Source organism: Agelaius tricolor, unplaced genomic scaffold (genome assembly GCF_023055355.1).
Source record: "Agelaius tricolor isolate 1412-34295 unplaced genomic scaffold, bAgeTri1.0.p SCAF_1, whole genome shotgun sequence".
Classification (NCBI taxonomy): Eukaryota; Metazoa; Chordata; class Aves; order Passeriformes; family Icteridae; genus Agelaius; species Agelaius tricolor.
The window spans coordinates 8,921,153-8,935,869 of NW_027269261.1; the positions used below are offsets into that span (position 1 = coordinate 8,921,153).

Consider the following 14,717-nt stretch of genomic DNA (forward strand, 5'->3'; position numbering starts at 1 on the left):
TTTCCATACAGTGCCGGATGCTCATGCCAAGCAACTGTGATAAACAGTGCAGGCTGCTGTCCCCAAAACACCACCCTGCAAACTCAGTCCTGTGGCTGCCTTCACTAACACTGAAAACCAGACCTTTGCAGAAAATGGAGCTGTCCAGAATTAGAGAAGTAAAGCCAGGGAGGGAAATTCACGGCATCAGGTTTCCACCTCCTATTACGACATATTAACACACACATTGTATTTTTGCCAATGGTGGACCCAATTACTGAGCAAATGGCTCAGGGCTCCTCTAAAATTTCTCAGTGCCCACTTCTGTCCTGGAGCTCAGTATTCAGTGACCAGACTACAACAAGCAATGCCCAGAAGAGGAGGATTTAGATTTAGCAGTGAGGATCGATAGTAAAACCTTTCCTTTAGCCACAACACGTACATTTGTAACCAAACAATTAGATGTGAAACAACAGCTTCCAGCAGAGCATGCCATGAGTTAACCACAGCATGACACTGCAGAGAACACTAACAAACACACACTTGGGTCCATTCACAAATTAAATTTTAAAGAATCTATCCATTAAAAAAAAATGCCTATGAGCTAGGCTCAAATCCAAGGACAAACACTGTATACTTTTGTGATGGAGGATTCTTGCTGATTCATAACCTCTGGTAGCTACAGCACTTGTCCCTTTTATTCCCAAACTGATGACAGAGCCTGCACAGACTTGGAAGAGAAAGAGATGTTTGAACTTGTTCAGCTGAAGTAAATAAATGCATTCCCCATCATCCCCAGGAGTCCTAACTTCTCCCTTTTCATGGGTGTGTGGGGGTGTAGGTAAGGAGGAGACAAGAGACACAACTTTACAATAAACCCTCTCTAAAATCTAAGGAGGTTTTAGGACCAAAGAAGTAATCATTAATACTTCCCTTCCAACACATTGACAGTATAGGCATGTATGTGACTGTTCATGGTGAATACAGCAGGTCATTAAGATGACTGGAGCCAATTAGATCAAATTAAAACACAATAAAGACATGACTTCACTTACTTTCAAAATGATCTTAAAATACATAATATGATCTTATTAAAAAAACCTTTGTAACCCAGAAACCACTCAGAAGAAAAACACATAAATATGCGGTAAGTGGTTTTGTTAACTATAAAAAAACCTTTCCCAAAGTATCCCAAAGGATACTGAAAAAGAAAAATATCTCTCAAGAAAAAGGGGTCTCAGACCTTGGATTAGTATTAACCTGCTTTGCCTAATTTTCAAATTGGTTTTTAATGTATCAGTGATGATAATGATTTAAAGGGATGGGAAAGAGCTGCTGCAGCTCAGGAAATCTTGCATTTCTCCAGCTCTATATTGCCTTCTCAGGAGGTGTCATGCAGTTTGGGCACATGGCTGACAATGTGAGGCTACTCAACTAAGATAAAGAGTAGAAATACATCCCTGCTGGAAAACTATCATAACTTTTACGAGTTTATATGCTACTAATGATTGTGTCACCTTAGGCTGTACCTTTTTAACTGAAATTTCATCAAAATTCCATCAATTATGCATCAATTGTGGGAGAAGATCAAGAATCTTGACCAACTGAGAGTTAGTAGCCAAGTCAGTCTTCTCCAAGAAATCCTGCCTTGTCCACATATTGTTCACTTTTACACCTTCCTAATTTCCAGACATATTTTCAATTCCCAGACTTCCCTTTTACCAGAATAAATAGGGAGGTAGCAAACTGGACAACCAATAGAACCATGCAGAGGAAAGCAATCACATATCAGAAATTTAGAATCATTCAAAACAAAACATGTATTGTTTTATAAACCAGGTAATACAAATAAGTAAGCAAATTTCTCTGTGGAATCCTGGAAATCTGAAAAATATCCTTGAACATCATGCCCCATGCTTCCAATTGGTCAGTTTTGTAGTGCAGGAGAGTTTTTGAGTTCCATTTTTGCATAAATCAACCTTTTAATTACAGCTCTGCAACTGATCTCTGAGAAAATTAGGAGATTTAAAAATCTGTACCATTACAGCCTTACTTGAAAATAATACCCTGCAAATACTCTTCTTTTAAAGACTGGAAATTATGTCTACATAACAGTAGCATACTTTTTAATCTCTGCTTTTTAATCTCCACTTCTTAATCTGATTAAACAAATTTAAAAGATGATTCCTCCTACTGTGTTTAATACTAGCACTTCTCCTAACTACTTATTTCACAGCAGGAACTGTCTCTGAGAGCACATTCACATTATTACTCCAGGCTGATCTTGGACCAGAAGACTTCCTATATATGCTATTTACTCAGGGACTGTGCTTAAAGCACTAAAAATGTCAAGCAAACAGAAAAAAATTTTCTAAATATTATAGATTTATTATGAACATAAACCATTGTATTAGAAACTGCCTAGCAAGGTGTCTCCACCAAAAGTCCACCTTTTAGATTTACTGATGGTTGGTTCTATCCCATATTAGAGGCTGTAAGATTTTATTTTCCTAGATTTAGGAGTTTTACTATCAGACATTTTTCAGCAAAAGAAAGAAATTGTTACTAGACTTGGCAACAAGAGAAAAAAGTTAGTTTGGGGGTCCTTTCCTGCCTCGGTCAGGGTACCACGTGCCTGTGCTGGTTTTCAATTGTTTTTAGGCCTGTTAAATGCCAGGCAGAATGGGACTCTAATTTCTAATGTGTCCTGACAGGGTCTTTTTTTATAGTGAACCTCTGCAGCAGATAACAATCCACAAAGCTGTTATGGACCCCTCGTTCCAGCCATAAACACAATTTACATCCAGCCCATTTTCTGCCAGTAGAGCCAACTGAGACTATTAATCAAATGAGAAAGAAAACAAGCATTAGTAGAGCTTTAAACAGATACTGTTCATCTGTTATTTAAAGCATGTCAGTATCAGAGCACTGCTCAATGTTTGAAGATCAGCTGTACAATATTTAGAATGAACTGTTCTTTAAAAGGAACAACAATATGAAGTACAGAAGTTAAATAATTGATGATCAGTCTGGGACAGCTTTAAAGGAAATTAAGAGCAAAAAGCACTGCCTTTTTCAGCCCTCCAAAACACTATGGAAACTTGGGTGCCTGCATAGGTGTTTGCTGAAAAACAACAATAGATGACATCAACCAAATTATGTATTCAGCAAATAACTTGGTTGGCATTTGGGGGGGCTTTGTGTAGGCTTCTGCAGTATAGGAGGCAGATGGTGATTACACCGATTTCTGTAGAACTGTACTGAATGTTACATTAACTGGTAATTAGAAAACTCAGTTTGACTTCTTTCCTATTTTCAAACAGAATACTTTTTGGCATAAAAAGATGTATACCTTAAAAATTTCATAAAGAAACGTCTCCAGACCACAGACATGTTAATCTTGGTCTGTTCACATTATTACAATAAAGAGCTGTAGGAAATTATGAACTATTGTATGTATTCTCTCTCTGAACATTTGCTGTTACTTGTGTACTTCACAAACTGATTTGTGACTCAGATGCACCAAGAACAAATCACAGACAGCCAGCCTATACACTAAATCTTTGCATTTTTCAGTCAGATTATTTTTTCAATTTTTCCACTATGAAGAAGTTATTTGTCAGACTTGTTCTGGTTTAACCTAAGTAAATAGAGCAAAGTACTCAATAAAAATACAATAGATCATAAAGGAGATGGCCAGAGTGGTTTTTATTTACCAGCTACTACCTTCCTAACAAAGCATACATTCCCTTCAGTGCCAAACTTAATCCCAGCTTCCTCCAAGTCATTTATAAATAAGAAAGCAATATGCTGCACAATTTTTGAATGCTAAACCTTTTTTACAATGAAGTCCTTGCTGAAGCCCAAGTCCTGCATCAGACAGCACACACAGGCTGCTGCATCCCAGAGCAGCTTTGCTGAATTCAGCAAACTGTTTCCAAGCAAAACATTTCAGGATCAAGAACTTGAAATGGGAAAATCCCAGGGGTAGGAAACAAAATTGTAGCATTTTAGAATTCTGTTAAATAACAAAAATACCCCGCCCAAACACAACAATTCATCATGCTAAGAAATGCATTTCACATTTACTATAATTATTTGTCCAACTACAGTCACAAGAAAAACAGACAATAGAATAAATAATTCACGACTCAAAAAAGTGTTAACTGATTATTGCAGTTGTTCCCCTATCCAAAAACAGATCAATAAAAAGCAAACTGCTTGTGAAAGTTGGAAGTTAGCAGTCAACCATAACCTTCAGCAGATTGCTGGCACACAACCTTCCTCACAGCAGATCTGGATGGGAGAGTCTGGACCTCCTTTCACAGCACTGCTTTCCTCAGCAAAGTCAAACACACAATAGTTCCCACAGTTAACCTGTCATACCATTAAGACAAAGTGACAGAGAGTGACAAAAGATATCCAGTAGCTTTATAGCTCTCTAAAATATGAAACCAGTCTTGACTGCTTGATCACTTTCAGATGAATGGTTTAAAAGGTACAATAATTTAACGAGCCCACAAACTAAAGCTTATAGACAACAGTTGGTGAGAACACAAATATATTTTCAGGAAAAAAAAAATTTTAAAAATCAAGAGTTTAAAATTCTCAGCCTCTGCATGAAAATTGTATGTTTCCCTCTCTGTGCCTGTTGGTGTTAAAGGTATCCTTTCCCCTTCTCATGTTGATACATGATCAAATAAAAATAGACATGGCTTTGATGCAATTTCAATTCCTCAGGATACTGATTAAGAAGAATATTGGCTTTTTCCCATGCCTGGTTACAGGTTTTATTTCCAACTTCAAGTGATAATGGGTTTTCTAATTGTTTTGTTTATTGTTCCTACACAAAGAACTAAGATTTTCCTATAGCCTTCAAACAGGATCCCATTTTTCAAACCTAACTTAAGCAGTCCCATGAACTGCTGCAAGATTTAAAGGGAGGTCACACCTCTGACATGACCCTTCCTCTTTCTAACACACATATCAGTTGCCTTGATACTTTTTATTTCATTTCTATCACTAAAGTACATGGGAGGAATAATGCACCTACTGATGAGCAGCTTTTCTGTCCCTCCAGAGATACTTTTTGGTTAAAGGGGAAGAATTAAACATTAACCACCCCCAGAAGATTAAATTATGATGTGTCATCCAGCAATCTCTTTTATGGGAATCTGGTGATGATTTGAGCCATATACAAACCCAAGCTAACTACCACACTGAATCTTCCTCAACAATTTCCCTGACCTCTAGTCAAATTAGCCTTTCATAAATGGCCATTACCATGTGGTAAAACTACATATAAAATACAGCAAAGTTTTCCCACACATAGAAATTACCACTGTTGAGGAAATAACTGGAAACTCTCATCATCGTCATCATAGAAAGAGCAAAAAATTACTGGGTAAACAATTTTCCAATTTACCTAAGACATTAAGCCTAGAGACATAAAGGAGCCTGGAGACATACCTGCTCCTGCAGCCAGTGTTTGATTTTACATGACAGTTAAGAGAGATCTAGATATTTTTGAATGAGCCTTGTTCCTGCTGTAGCCCGCATATCCCAAAAACAAAAAAAAAGGCAGTTGAATTCTAGTTATATGAAGTCTGCAATGCTTTCTGGTATTTGTATCTTCGTGTCTCAATATACCATTCTGTAAGATCCTAATTTGCAAAGATTTCCTAGTTTTTGTTCTCACATAATGGACTGGTCGACCAATGTGCTGTAAAAGTGTTAGTGTTTTGCAAGACAAGCTCAACATCTACAGAACACAGTCCAATAACCATCTTCCTACTTGAAATAGGAGGAAAATTTTTGACTATTCCACTTTCAAAGTGCACAAACATTCCAGCACTGAGCTGCACTCTGTCGAAAGCTAAAGTGTGACAGATGCCTTCACAGTAATTGCCAATCAGACACTACACAGCAGCTGAAAACACAATACATCACTTTGATCTCCTGGGCCCTCAAAGTATTCACAATCAAGGAATCAGCATGAAGAACATCAAATATGCAACATTTCAAAAAACTGTCTCCGCGGAACTTAAATATGATAATGTATATTTTGTTCATATTTCATAAAGCATTTCCAATCCTTTATTATGCATATGAAAGGATAGGTTCTAGCTTGCAAAAAATAAACATGAAAGATGCTTTATATTTTAGAGACATATAAGTTTGCATCGCATAACATAGGTGAAATAATCATTTAGAAAAGCCTGAATTGCTTTGAGGGGAAGACATTATTACAGAACACGCTTAATTAAGTCCCACTGCTAATTGTGTAAAATGAATACCCCGTTGAATTAGACTGCAGGGAAATGAACCGTGCACGCCAGCAGCACGTGCTGGAAGCAAGAAGAGAGGAAGGCTTGACTTACATTTGGCAGGTAGGTCGTATCCACAGGTAATTTTGGCCTGTCCAGTCTCACAGCCACTCAGGTTGCGACACTCAGCCACCAAGCAGGGCCCAGCAGCTCGGTGAATGCAGCCATCCACTGCAAAACAAGCCCAGAACCCAGAATTTATTAAAAGCCACTTTTTATGTTGCCTTTACTCACGGTCATAAACATTTACTGCCCATTTTTACACCCACAGCCCAGACCAACTGATCTGGAAGTTGATATCTAAATATATACAAGTTTTTCTTTTGATGGAATTAGTCAGTGAGTTTTGCAAAACCAATGTTTAGCCAACTTCCGCTAATTAAAAAGCAAACATCCAGAAAATGTGAAGTAGAATAGAAGTTTCAGTATTAGAAAAGGATCTTAGTGAAGGCTCTAAGAAATTCTCACAACAAATTATGAAAAGAATTTGATCCCCATCTAAATGCCAAACTCTCTTTTACAACATACCTCTGATACTTCTACGACTGTGCAGGTCATTTAATGTCACCATGCTACTAACACCTTATATAAAAATTCCAAGAAATAATGTTTCTTGTTTTGAAATATAAAAAATACCTACTTCTGAGCTTTTTAAATTTTTCAGGTTTTTTCTAATTCTGCAGTATTCATGCAATATTTTGGAGTTAATTAAAAAATAATTACTAAAGGTTGCAATTGCAGCTAAGTATGCAAGAAAATTAGTAGAGTGCATAGATCTTATTACCCTCAGGAGCCAGCAAAAGAATAAAACAAGGCTGCTGGCACAGCAATTCTGCCCTCTCAACATGCAATCCAAGAAATCATTCACTGTAATTATAGCAAAAAGTTTGAGAAAAAGGATAGAAAATAATAAAGGAAGCAGTGTATGCATTAACATATTCACTAGAGCAAAGCCCTAATTCAGCAGCAGCTATGGAGTTCAACTAGAAGAAATCATCTTCACATAAACTACAACATCAACTCAAAGGTAAAAAACTCAAGTATAAAGGCTAAACAAATACTTATAGAGCTAAGGAAGGAAGAGTCTGTATGAACACGGTTTAAGATTTACTGCAGGTTTTATTTCAGATTTAACTAGTTCAAACTTAGAGCTGTGCCCTGCAGCATGTCTGAAGCAGTTAAACCAGAACGGGCTTGGAAGGCCACAGGGGGATGGGTTTTTAAGAGATTCACATCACCTGGTCACAGCAGGAGCTGAGTAGCTTCCTACAGGCTCCCATTTGGGCAACCCATGGCACTGGGTGTTCCCACCAAGCATGCAGAGCCCGCTGGGGGAGCTCCCTTCCCTCCCCACCCCCAGATGAAACAATGGCTGTCCTCTCTACCTTAAGGCCATAACTGGTTTTATGAGGTGTTGAGTATTTCCTGAAGTCAGGCAGCCCCAGGTGGGGAGGCAGATAACATCTTCAAATGGATGAAACTGTCTTCTGCTAAGTGTTAAAAACCTGATTGTCCTTTCTGAGGAGTTCTATACCAGAGTTCATGTTCAGGTGACACAGTAAAATTGGATAAGCAGTCCCCTGCAATACTCCATGCCCATCCTGGTCACTGGTTTTCAAAATGGTTTTTTGTAGTACTTTATATTAGCAAACTATAACTACAGAATCATGTGATACTGCACTTTCAATGAAATTTTCTAAAATTGCTTATTGAAAAGACCATGGATGCCAAGCCACCAGCTGCAAGGACATTGCACGTTCTCTGTCCCAAGGCACCAAAGCTGCTTCTTCTGCCTCAGCTGAACTTTTGTTTTTAACTTACCCAAAATCTCTGCTCAACAGACTCCAAGATGCTACTGCAAGAATATTATTTTGTAAAGGGAAGAAAGAATGCTTGAAATCTATCCTGTGCTCATAATATACAATTTAATTGTTTTAACCTAATTATTAATGCTTTTTCCAAACCAAGCAGGATAAGTAAAGTATGCGTTGAAACCTCAAAATAATTTTATAAGCAGCACCACCACAATCTCTACCAATCTTAGCAACTTCCTGAGACACCAAATCAAAACAGCACAGATGCTTAGGACTTTCCCCATGATTCTTTACAGAGGAAGATGTCCTTAGGAATACTGGACAAGGACTCAAGTCCATGCAAGGATCTGCTTGGTGGCTGACGAATCATTCCCACCCCTGAGGTCCTTCCTGTCCCACCAGCTCAGCACTTCCCTTTGAGCAGTGTCTGTGCAAGGCTCAGCTGCTCTCTCCAGTGCACAAAACAACCTCTTCCTCAAACTCCACTCACTTTAGCCTAAGCCCAGCTCAGAGCACAGCCAAACAACAGGAAGGAAGTAAAGGGAAAGGAAAGGGAAGGATGGTTTCCTTCCTGCAGAAGGAAGCCATCGCCTCTGCCAGGGAAGTGGAAGCACGGGTTTGCCACTTCAAACCTGTGATGGATTAAAGTACCCAATATCAGCATTCCATGTGTAAGAGGAGCTGTGATCACACAGGGGGTCACAGCTCCCCATCTATAACCCCTCTCATGTTGGAAGGGTGCTCTTAATACAAATACAGCTATGATAAAGATGGTCTATCAGTGGTTTCCTGATTCCATACGTCTGTCTCCAACCTTTATAAGCAAAGAAGCTCCAGAAGGATGAAAGAATAATGAAAAAAAATTGAATTCTTAACAGAGAAAAATCAATTCTATCACAACCAATCCTGACATATGACAAGGAAAATGGAAGACATCTGCCAGAATGGAACAAGTAGACATGCATACTTCCCTTATAAAGGTGGCACAAGAGAAAATGATTGAATACTCCAGACAGGCTTAGATGGAAAAGCAGAAATTAGCATTTGATATACTTCAGTGACTGATGACAGGGAAGAATGAAAAGGGGGGGGCAGAAAGGGGGAGAACGACACCAACATAATCAAAACCCAAAAACCGAACACCAAACCCCCAAAACTTTCATAATACCTTCTTTTTCCTATAATACTTCATTAAATACATTATGAAGAGAGATGACCTCTGGTCTGTGCAGCATTTTTTATTTCATAACTCAATAACTCATGCCAGAAATACTCTATGTTTCAAATAATATATTCACTTCAGAACTATTTTGAAATATATTGCCAAATATGAGCACCCTGAATAACACAAAGTAAGATAATTGCCAAGGTAGAGTAGATTGACAAATCTAAATATGATTCTTCAGCCTGTCTCTAGACAACATGTCTTAGCCATATTAATTAAGAAAAAAGAGAAACATGGAACAGGCATGTACAAAATATTTACAAGAGATATTCTGTTTTCTGGAGGTGTGTAGCAACTAGTAACGTCAGTGTACAGAGAAACAAGCACTATTAACAGGGAAAGTTAGTTGAAATTACAGATAATAATAACCTCAGGAGGGAAAAATTATGGTCAAAGACATTTTGTTATTCTGTAGTAATGATGAAGAAATTTACACTATAATAATGGCATACTGCCAAATTAATAGGAAAGTGAAAAACCCTCGATATGTTGGTTTCAGATATTTCATCTGTATTTTCAATTTTCAGTTTGCTATATAGATGCTCATCTGCATTATTCCAAACAGATCTGGAAAACATTAGACCATATCCCACTGTTCATTGTACAACTGGCTGAAAAACCCAGTCAAATCTGATTTGGTATCACATGACAATGACAAAGAATTGTGCTTTGTCACTGCTTTCTACAACCAATACAAAATGTGATTTCACTTTAAAGCCCTCACTCTGCCTCACAGTGTGCCTTTTTTCTAGAGGCTGCCTTCTTGTTCAGGTTTATAGAAATCACACAGATATGCTTTGGGTCATTTTCATTCACAAGTGACCTGCCATTTAAGGTCTATGGGAAAGATGTGGGAAAAATCCCACAGACAAAACTGTCAGTCATAACTGAAAGAAATCTGATCTCTGATCTGCATGCTGATCAACTGACAACACTTGAAGGTACTAAAGAGAGGGCTTCTAACCATCCTCCTTGGTACTCTGCTTCTTGAAATGAGTTTCAGGCTTATAAACCAAGCTACTTCAAAGGATTTTTGAGAGCACTGAGTCCTGCCCAGGGCCACCAGTGAGGCAGCAAACACCCACGGGATGGTGGAGAAAACCCTCTTCCCTTCTGCCTCCCATCCCAACAAACCGGTACCTCACAATCTGAGGTCCCGTAAATTCTCTGAAATAGCACACAACACTTGGGCTTTTGAATGACTGCAAAGACTGAATGCAGGTCGACCTGTCTTTTGAAAAGTGATCCTGTTACCCAGTGCCTTCATGTGTGGAGAGCCCAGAAAAACTGAGTTTCTGTATTTATTGTTTCACCATGCTTGGGTGGACAAGCACATGGAAGGGGCATCTCAATTTTGAAGACCAACAAACATGAACAATATCTTGAGGGCTGAAAAATAACTCAAGAAACTTCAGATTAATTTCATTCTCTATAGTTCAAGTTGTTCATGCCTGTGTAAAGCTATTAAAAGTAGTACTCTAATTTTTTTTTTTTCATGAAAAATAATAGCTATTTCATTCCATGCTTCCATAAGTTTCAGAGCCACTAGGGACAGCGCTTTGTTCGCCCTACAATTCACCAGAAGCCATTAATGAAGAAAAACTATTTCCAAACCTACTGCAGTCAATGGCATTGGTTGCACACAGAAGTCAGCTGAAAATAATTGCTTAAAACACATGAACAAAGTCAGGTATCAAAATAAAAACCCTATGCAGAAGGGCAGCATATTAATAACATCCTATTAAACAAAAATATGTAATCTTTGACACCATCTTTATCCCTATACGCTGAAGAATACTAACAGGTGAAATAATTTCTTAATTTATTGTAAAACAATTGCATTTGTCCTCCAGAATTAAAGGGTTAAAGTTATATAGTAAAAATACTAGCGCTAATTTAGTGCTATACAATATAGGACAAATCTATTTCTTAGAGAAAATTTCTTAAAATTGCAAATGAAGCAAAAGCACAGGAAACACAGAATTAAGGGTATCATGGGATGCTGCTAAAAGAAAAATAACCTCAGCAAAACTAGCCTTGCAGTGCAGATGGTAATAAAAAGGGTAAGGTAATCTAACACCACAGCAAAAAATACAAACTCCTCCAGGAATAATAAGGCCCAAATTTCTTTTGTGACCTTGTGTGCAAGGCTGAATAAAGCGAAGCTATGATGTAAACAACATATGCAGATTTATTGTGTTACATTTCAAGAATCTATATAGTCTTTTTTCCATAGTATTTCTTGTTCTCTGGTGCTTTTCCAGATTTTTCATTTCGTGTTTTCAGTAGGAAATTCATGAGGTTTGCTTATTTAAGAAAGTCACCTGTACTTGATATATCTCTGAAGTGGTACTGCTCTTCCACATGGCAAATGCCACGAGTGCATAAAACCAGGATAATGTCATTGCTTTAGATGCACTGCTAGGGACAAAAGAGGAAACTGCTTTGTGCACTGTAGGATCTCTGCTACACGCATCCTCCTTCTTATGGACCTTCCAAAAATGCCCATTGCAAGGATGTGTGTGGCAACCAGAAGGAAAACAAACAACAACAAACAAAAAGACAAAAAAGCACCACTCTCCAAAAAAACCACCACTGAACCCCCACATAACAATCAAAGAACCAACTCACAATCAAACTCAGCCTCATTCTGCTAGACCAGTGAAGTACCTCTGAAAAGTTCACTGGAGTCAACTGCTGCCAAAGTTGCAACTGTACCTCTGAGACCAATGTCAAGAGGAAATAAATCCTGCCATCAAGAGACAACAGGTGATGCTCTAACAAACAAAGGTGGGGATCTTGAAAAGATGGCAACACAGATGCCAGTCGACTGCTAGGAGCAGCAGTTTTTATTACTGAGATGGCCTCTGTCATTGGAAGTTTAATGAACTGGAGATTTTTAATCAATGCACTGGTTTACAGGCCTCCAACATAATTAATTTTAAAAACTTAGCAATTATACAGTATTTCCTGGCCAAAATGTCAGCATTCAAAAGCACGATCTTAACCTTCATCCTTAAAATTCTTCATCTTAAACACAAAAAGCACAGATGAACCATTTATTTTGAGATGGCTAGTTCCCCGAATTAGATTCACATTTCATCACAGCTTACATTCACATTCCTTAAATATTCTTACTTTCAAAAACCCGTGGTGCATACACTTTATTTAAGATCAAAATGAGACCTACAAGTCTTGATGTTTAAAGTACTGATTACCTCATGTGTCAATCCAAATTCTCTGTACAGTGCCTTTTTTCTTAAGAATCAACATTCTGAGGCTGCACAAGGGGCCTTTCAGGCAGGTAGAATTACAACTGGGGATCCTCCCACCTCCAACCAAACACGCTGCAGAGCAAGTTTAATGAAATATAATAATAAAACATAATAAACCATTATTCCAGTATATACTGCAAGGAACAAAACTACTCGTAACAATGCCAGGTGTAAACCTTATTGTAAAGTCAGACACGGGAAACTTGTATTTTTGAGCATTGTTTAGCTGAAATCCTATAAATTTAGCATTACAAACCACCAGTAATTGCCTGCCACAATGAAAAGTACTGGGAATTAAATTTTAAAACCTAGTGGTTGTTTTAAGAGAAGGTTGACCTTATCTGGATGCAGTTCACAGTCAAGCATAACAAAAGCAGCTGAAACATCCAACATAATCAATGTCCTTGCCATAAACTGGCAAAAAGCCCATATGGATAAAGAAATCAACAACAATTCAAAATAAAGCTCACTTGCCCACAAATCTGAAAATTTAAGTGCCCTACATTTATTGTACACAGCCAATTATTCCTACTTTGACAAAACACAAACCAACAGGAAGCTCACAAATTTTGGCAGATTTTTTATTTTAGTTAAATATCTCAGGATACCAGAAACTCATATTAAAAATAAACTAAAAGCCAAGTCAAAGTTGTCCTGTCATGCTGGCAATGATGATTGGCAAATTCCTTCCATAAACAACTAAACAATGAAGAAAGTGTTCGTTTTATCTCACACTTATGACATCACCTTTCTTAGTCTTCGAGTGCTCTGCTCCAATTTTGCAGATGAGAGCTGTAATGTCAATAGGATTCACACTTTTGTCAGCCCACTCAAGCAGCATAAGGGCTCAGAGAAACACGGGGCTGATAAACCTGTCTGAATGTCACACTTTTGGCAAGAACAAACAGTAGGAAAGGCTCCAATAGTGCTTTTTTCCAGTTTTTCCCAGTCCAAACTGCTGACATTAAGGCATGTGTGAAGGAGCCATTCACTTCCTTTTAATTGTGTTAGTGTTGAGACACCTGACAGGCCACACTCTTTTCCAGATGGAAAGGAGACAGCTAAGCCCTACATACAGTGAGCACAGAAATTGCTTGTTGCTGTTTACTGAGGAAGGAAGTGATAAATCTGGAGAAATTCAGGCTACTCTGTGCTATTAAACCAAGCTCAGCTCACACTCCTCCCAGCTTGCTCCCTCAGCTTCCCAAAACAACTATTAAGAAGGTGCAAGTTGTTTTAGGTGGTATCATGCTGAAGAAATGGGTCTGGGCGCTCTGAAATCCTTTCCTCAGCCTCCTGGGCAGCCACAGTACTTTGTTTCCAGCTGGATACTGCTCAGATTGGAAAGAAAACAAAGGTTTATCTAAATTTCATTGCTAAGACGCCTACTTTGTCCTGGATTTTTACTCACGTTACCGTGCTATTATTACATGACTGTCACTTTTTAGTGAATATCCATATTATTGCCTTCAAAATGTCTCTGAACCCCTCTTAGCCATGATGGCCATTGAAGACATTGGGCTACTACTGTCATACCAAGATCTCTCTGGTGCATTGATCTATGGATTCTCTTTTTCTTCCTGCACAGTTCAGACACATTAGGTTTAACTCAGAGAAAGGCTAAAGGAACAAGAATCTGATAATAAGATAAAAACATGTCTTACAGAGCAATGAAAACCAGATTTTATTTTTAAAAAGCTATTTACTGATGCTCTGATGTTGCAATAAAGAACACAGAAATGGACAAACTGGTATGATTTGCTGTCCATCTGTCTCAGCAACCTATGCCACTTGATGGCCAAAGAAAATGCTTAAAAGAAGAGGGAAAGATCAGAGAAAGAAATTGCCAGGACATCCACAGCACTGGAAAATCACAAACATGAGAAATGTCTTTTCTCTATGACTATGGCCTTGCTTTTTATCTTGTGGTTTCAGCAATTTCTGGTTTGGTGTTTGTTTTTGTTTTGGGCTGGGGGTTCCTTTTGAGTGTTTTCTGAGTGTCTTAGACTCAAAGACGTTTTGAATTTCTATCTTCCAATTTTATGTAGTCTTCTAATGCAGACAAGGAAATTAATACCACAGGTTATTTTGAGAAAAG

The 14,717-nt window shown here is 38.1% G+C and overlaps 1 protein-coding gene across 4 annotated transcripts in view; it reads right to left on the reverse strand.

The window, feature by feature from the left end:
* The window catches only part of MACROD2 (mono-ADP ribosylhydrolase 2), an 850,774-nt gene that overhangs the window by 581,735 nt on the left and 254,322 nt on the right, over positions 1 to 14,717 (reverse strand). For all 4 annotated transcript variants that reach the window (XM_071422251.1, XM_071422242.1, XM_071422232.1 and 1 more), the window contains one exon: positions 6,360 to 6,476. In XM_071422251.1, the coding sequence (XP_071278352.1) occupies positions 6,360 to 6,476 (117 nt within the window). The remainder of the gene's footprint in view (positions 1 to 6,359; positions 6,477 to 14,717) is intronic.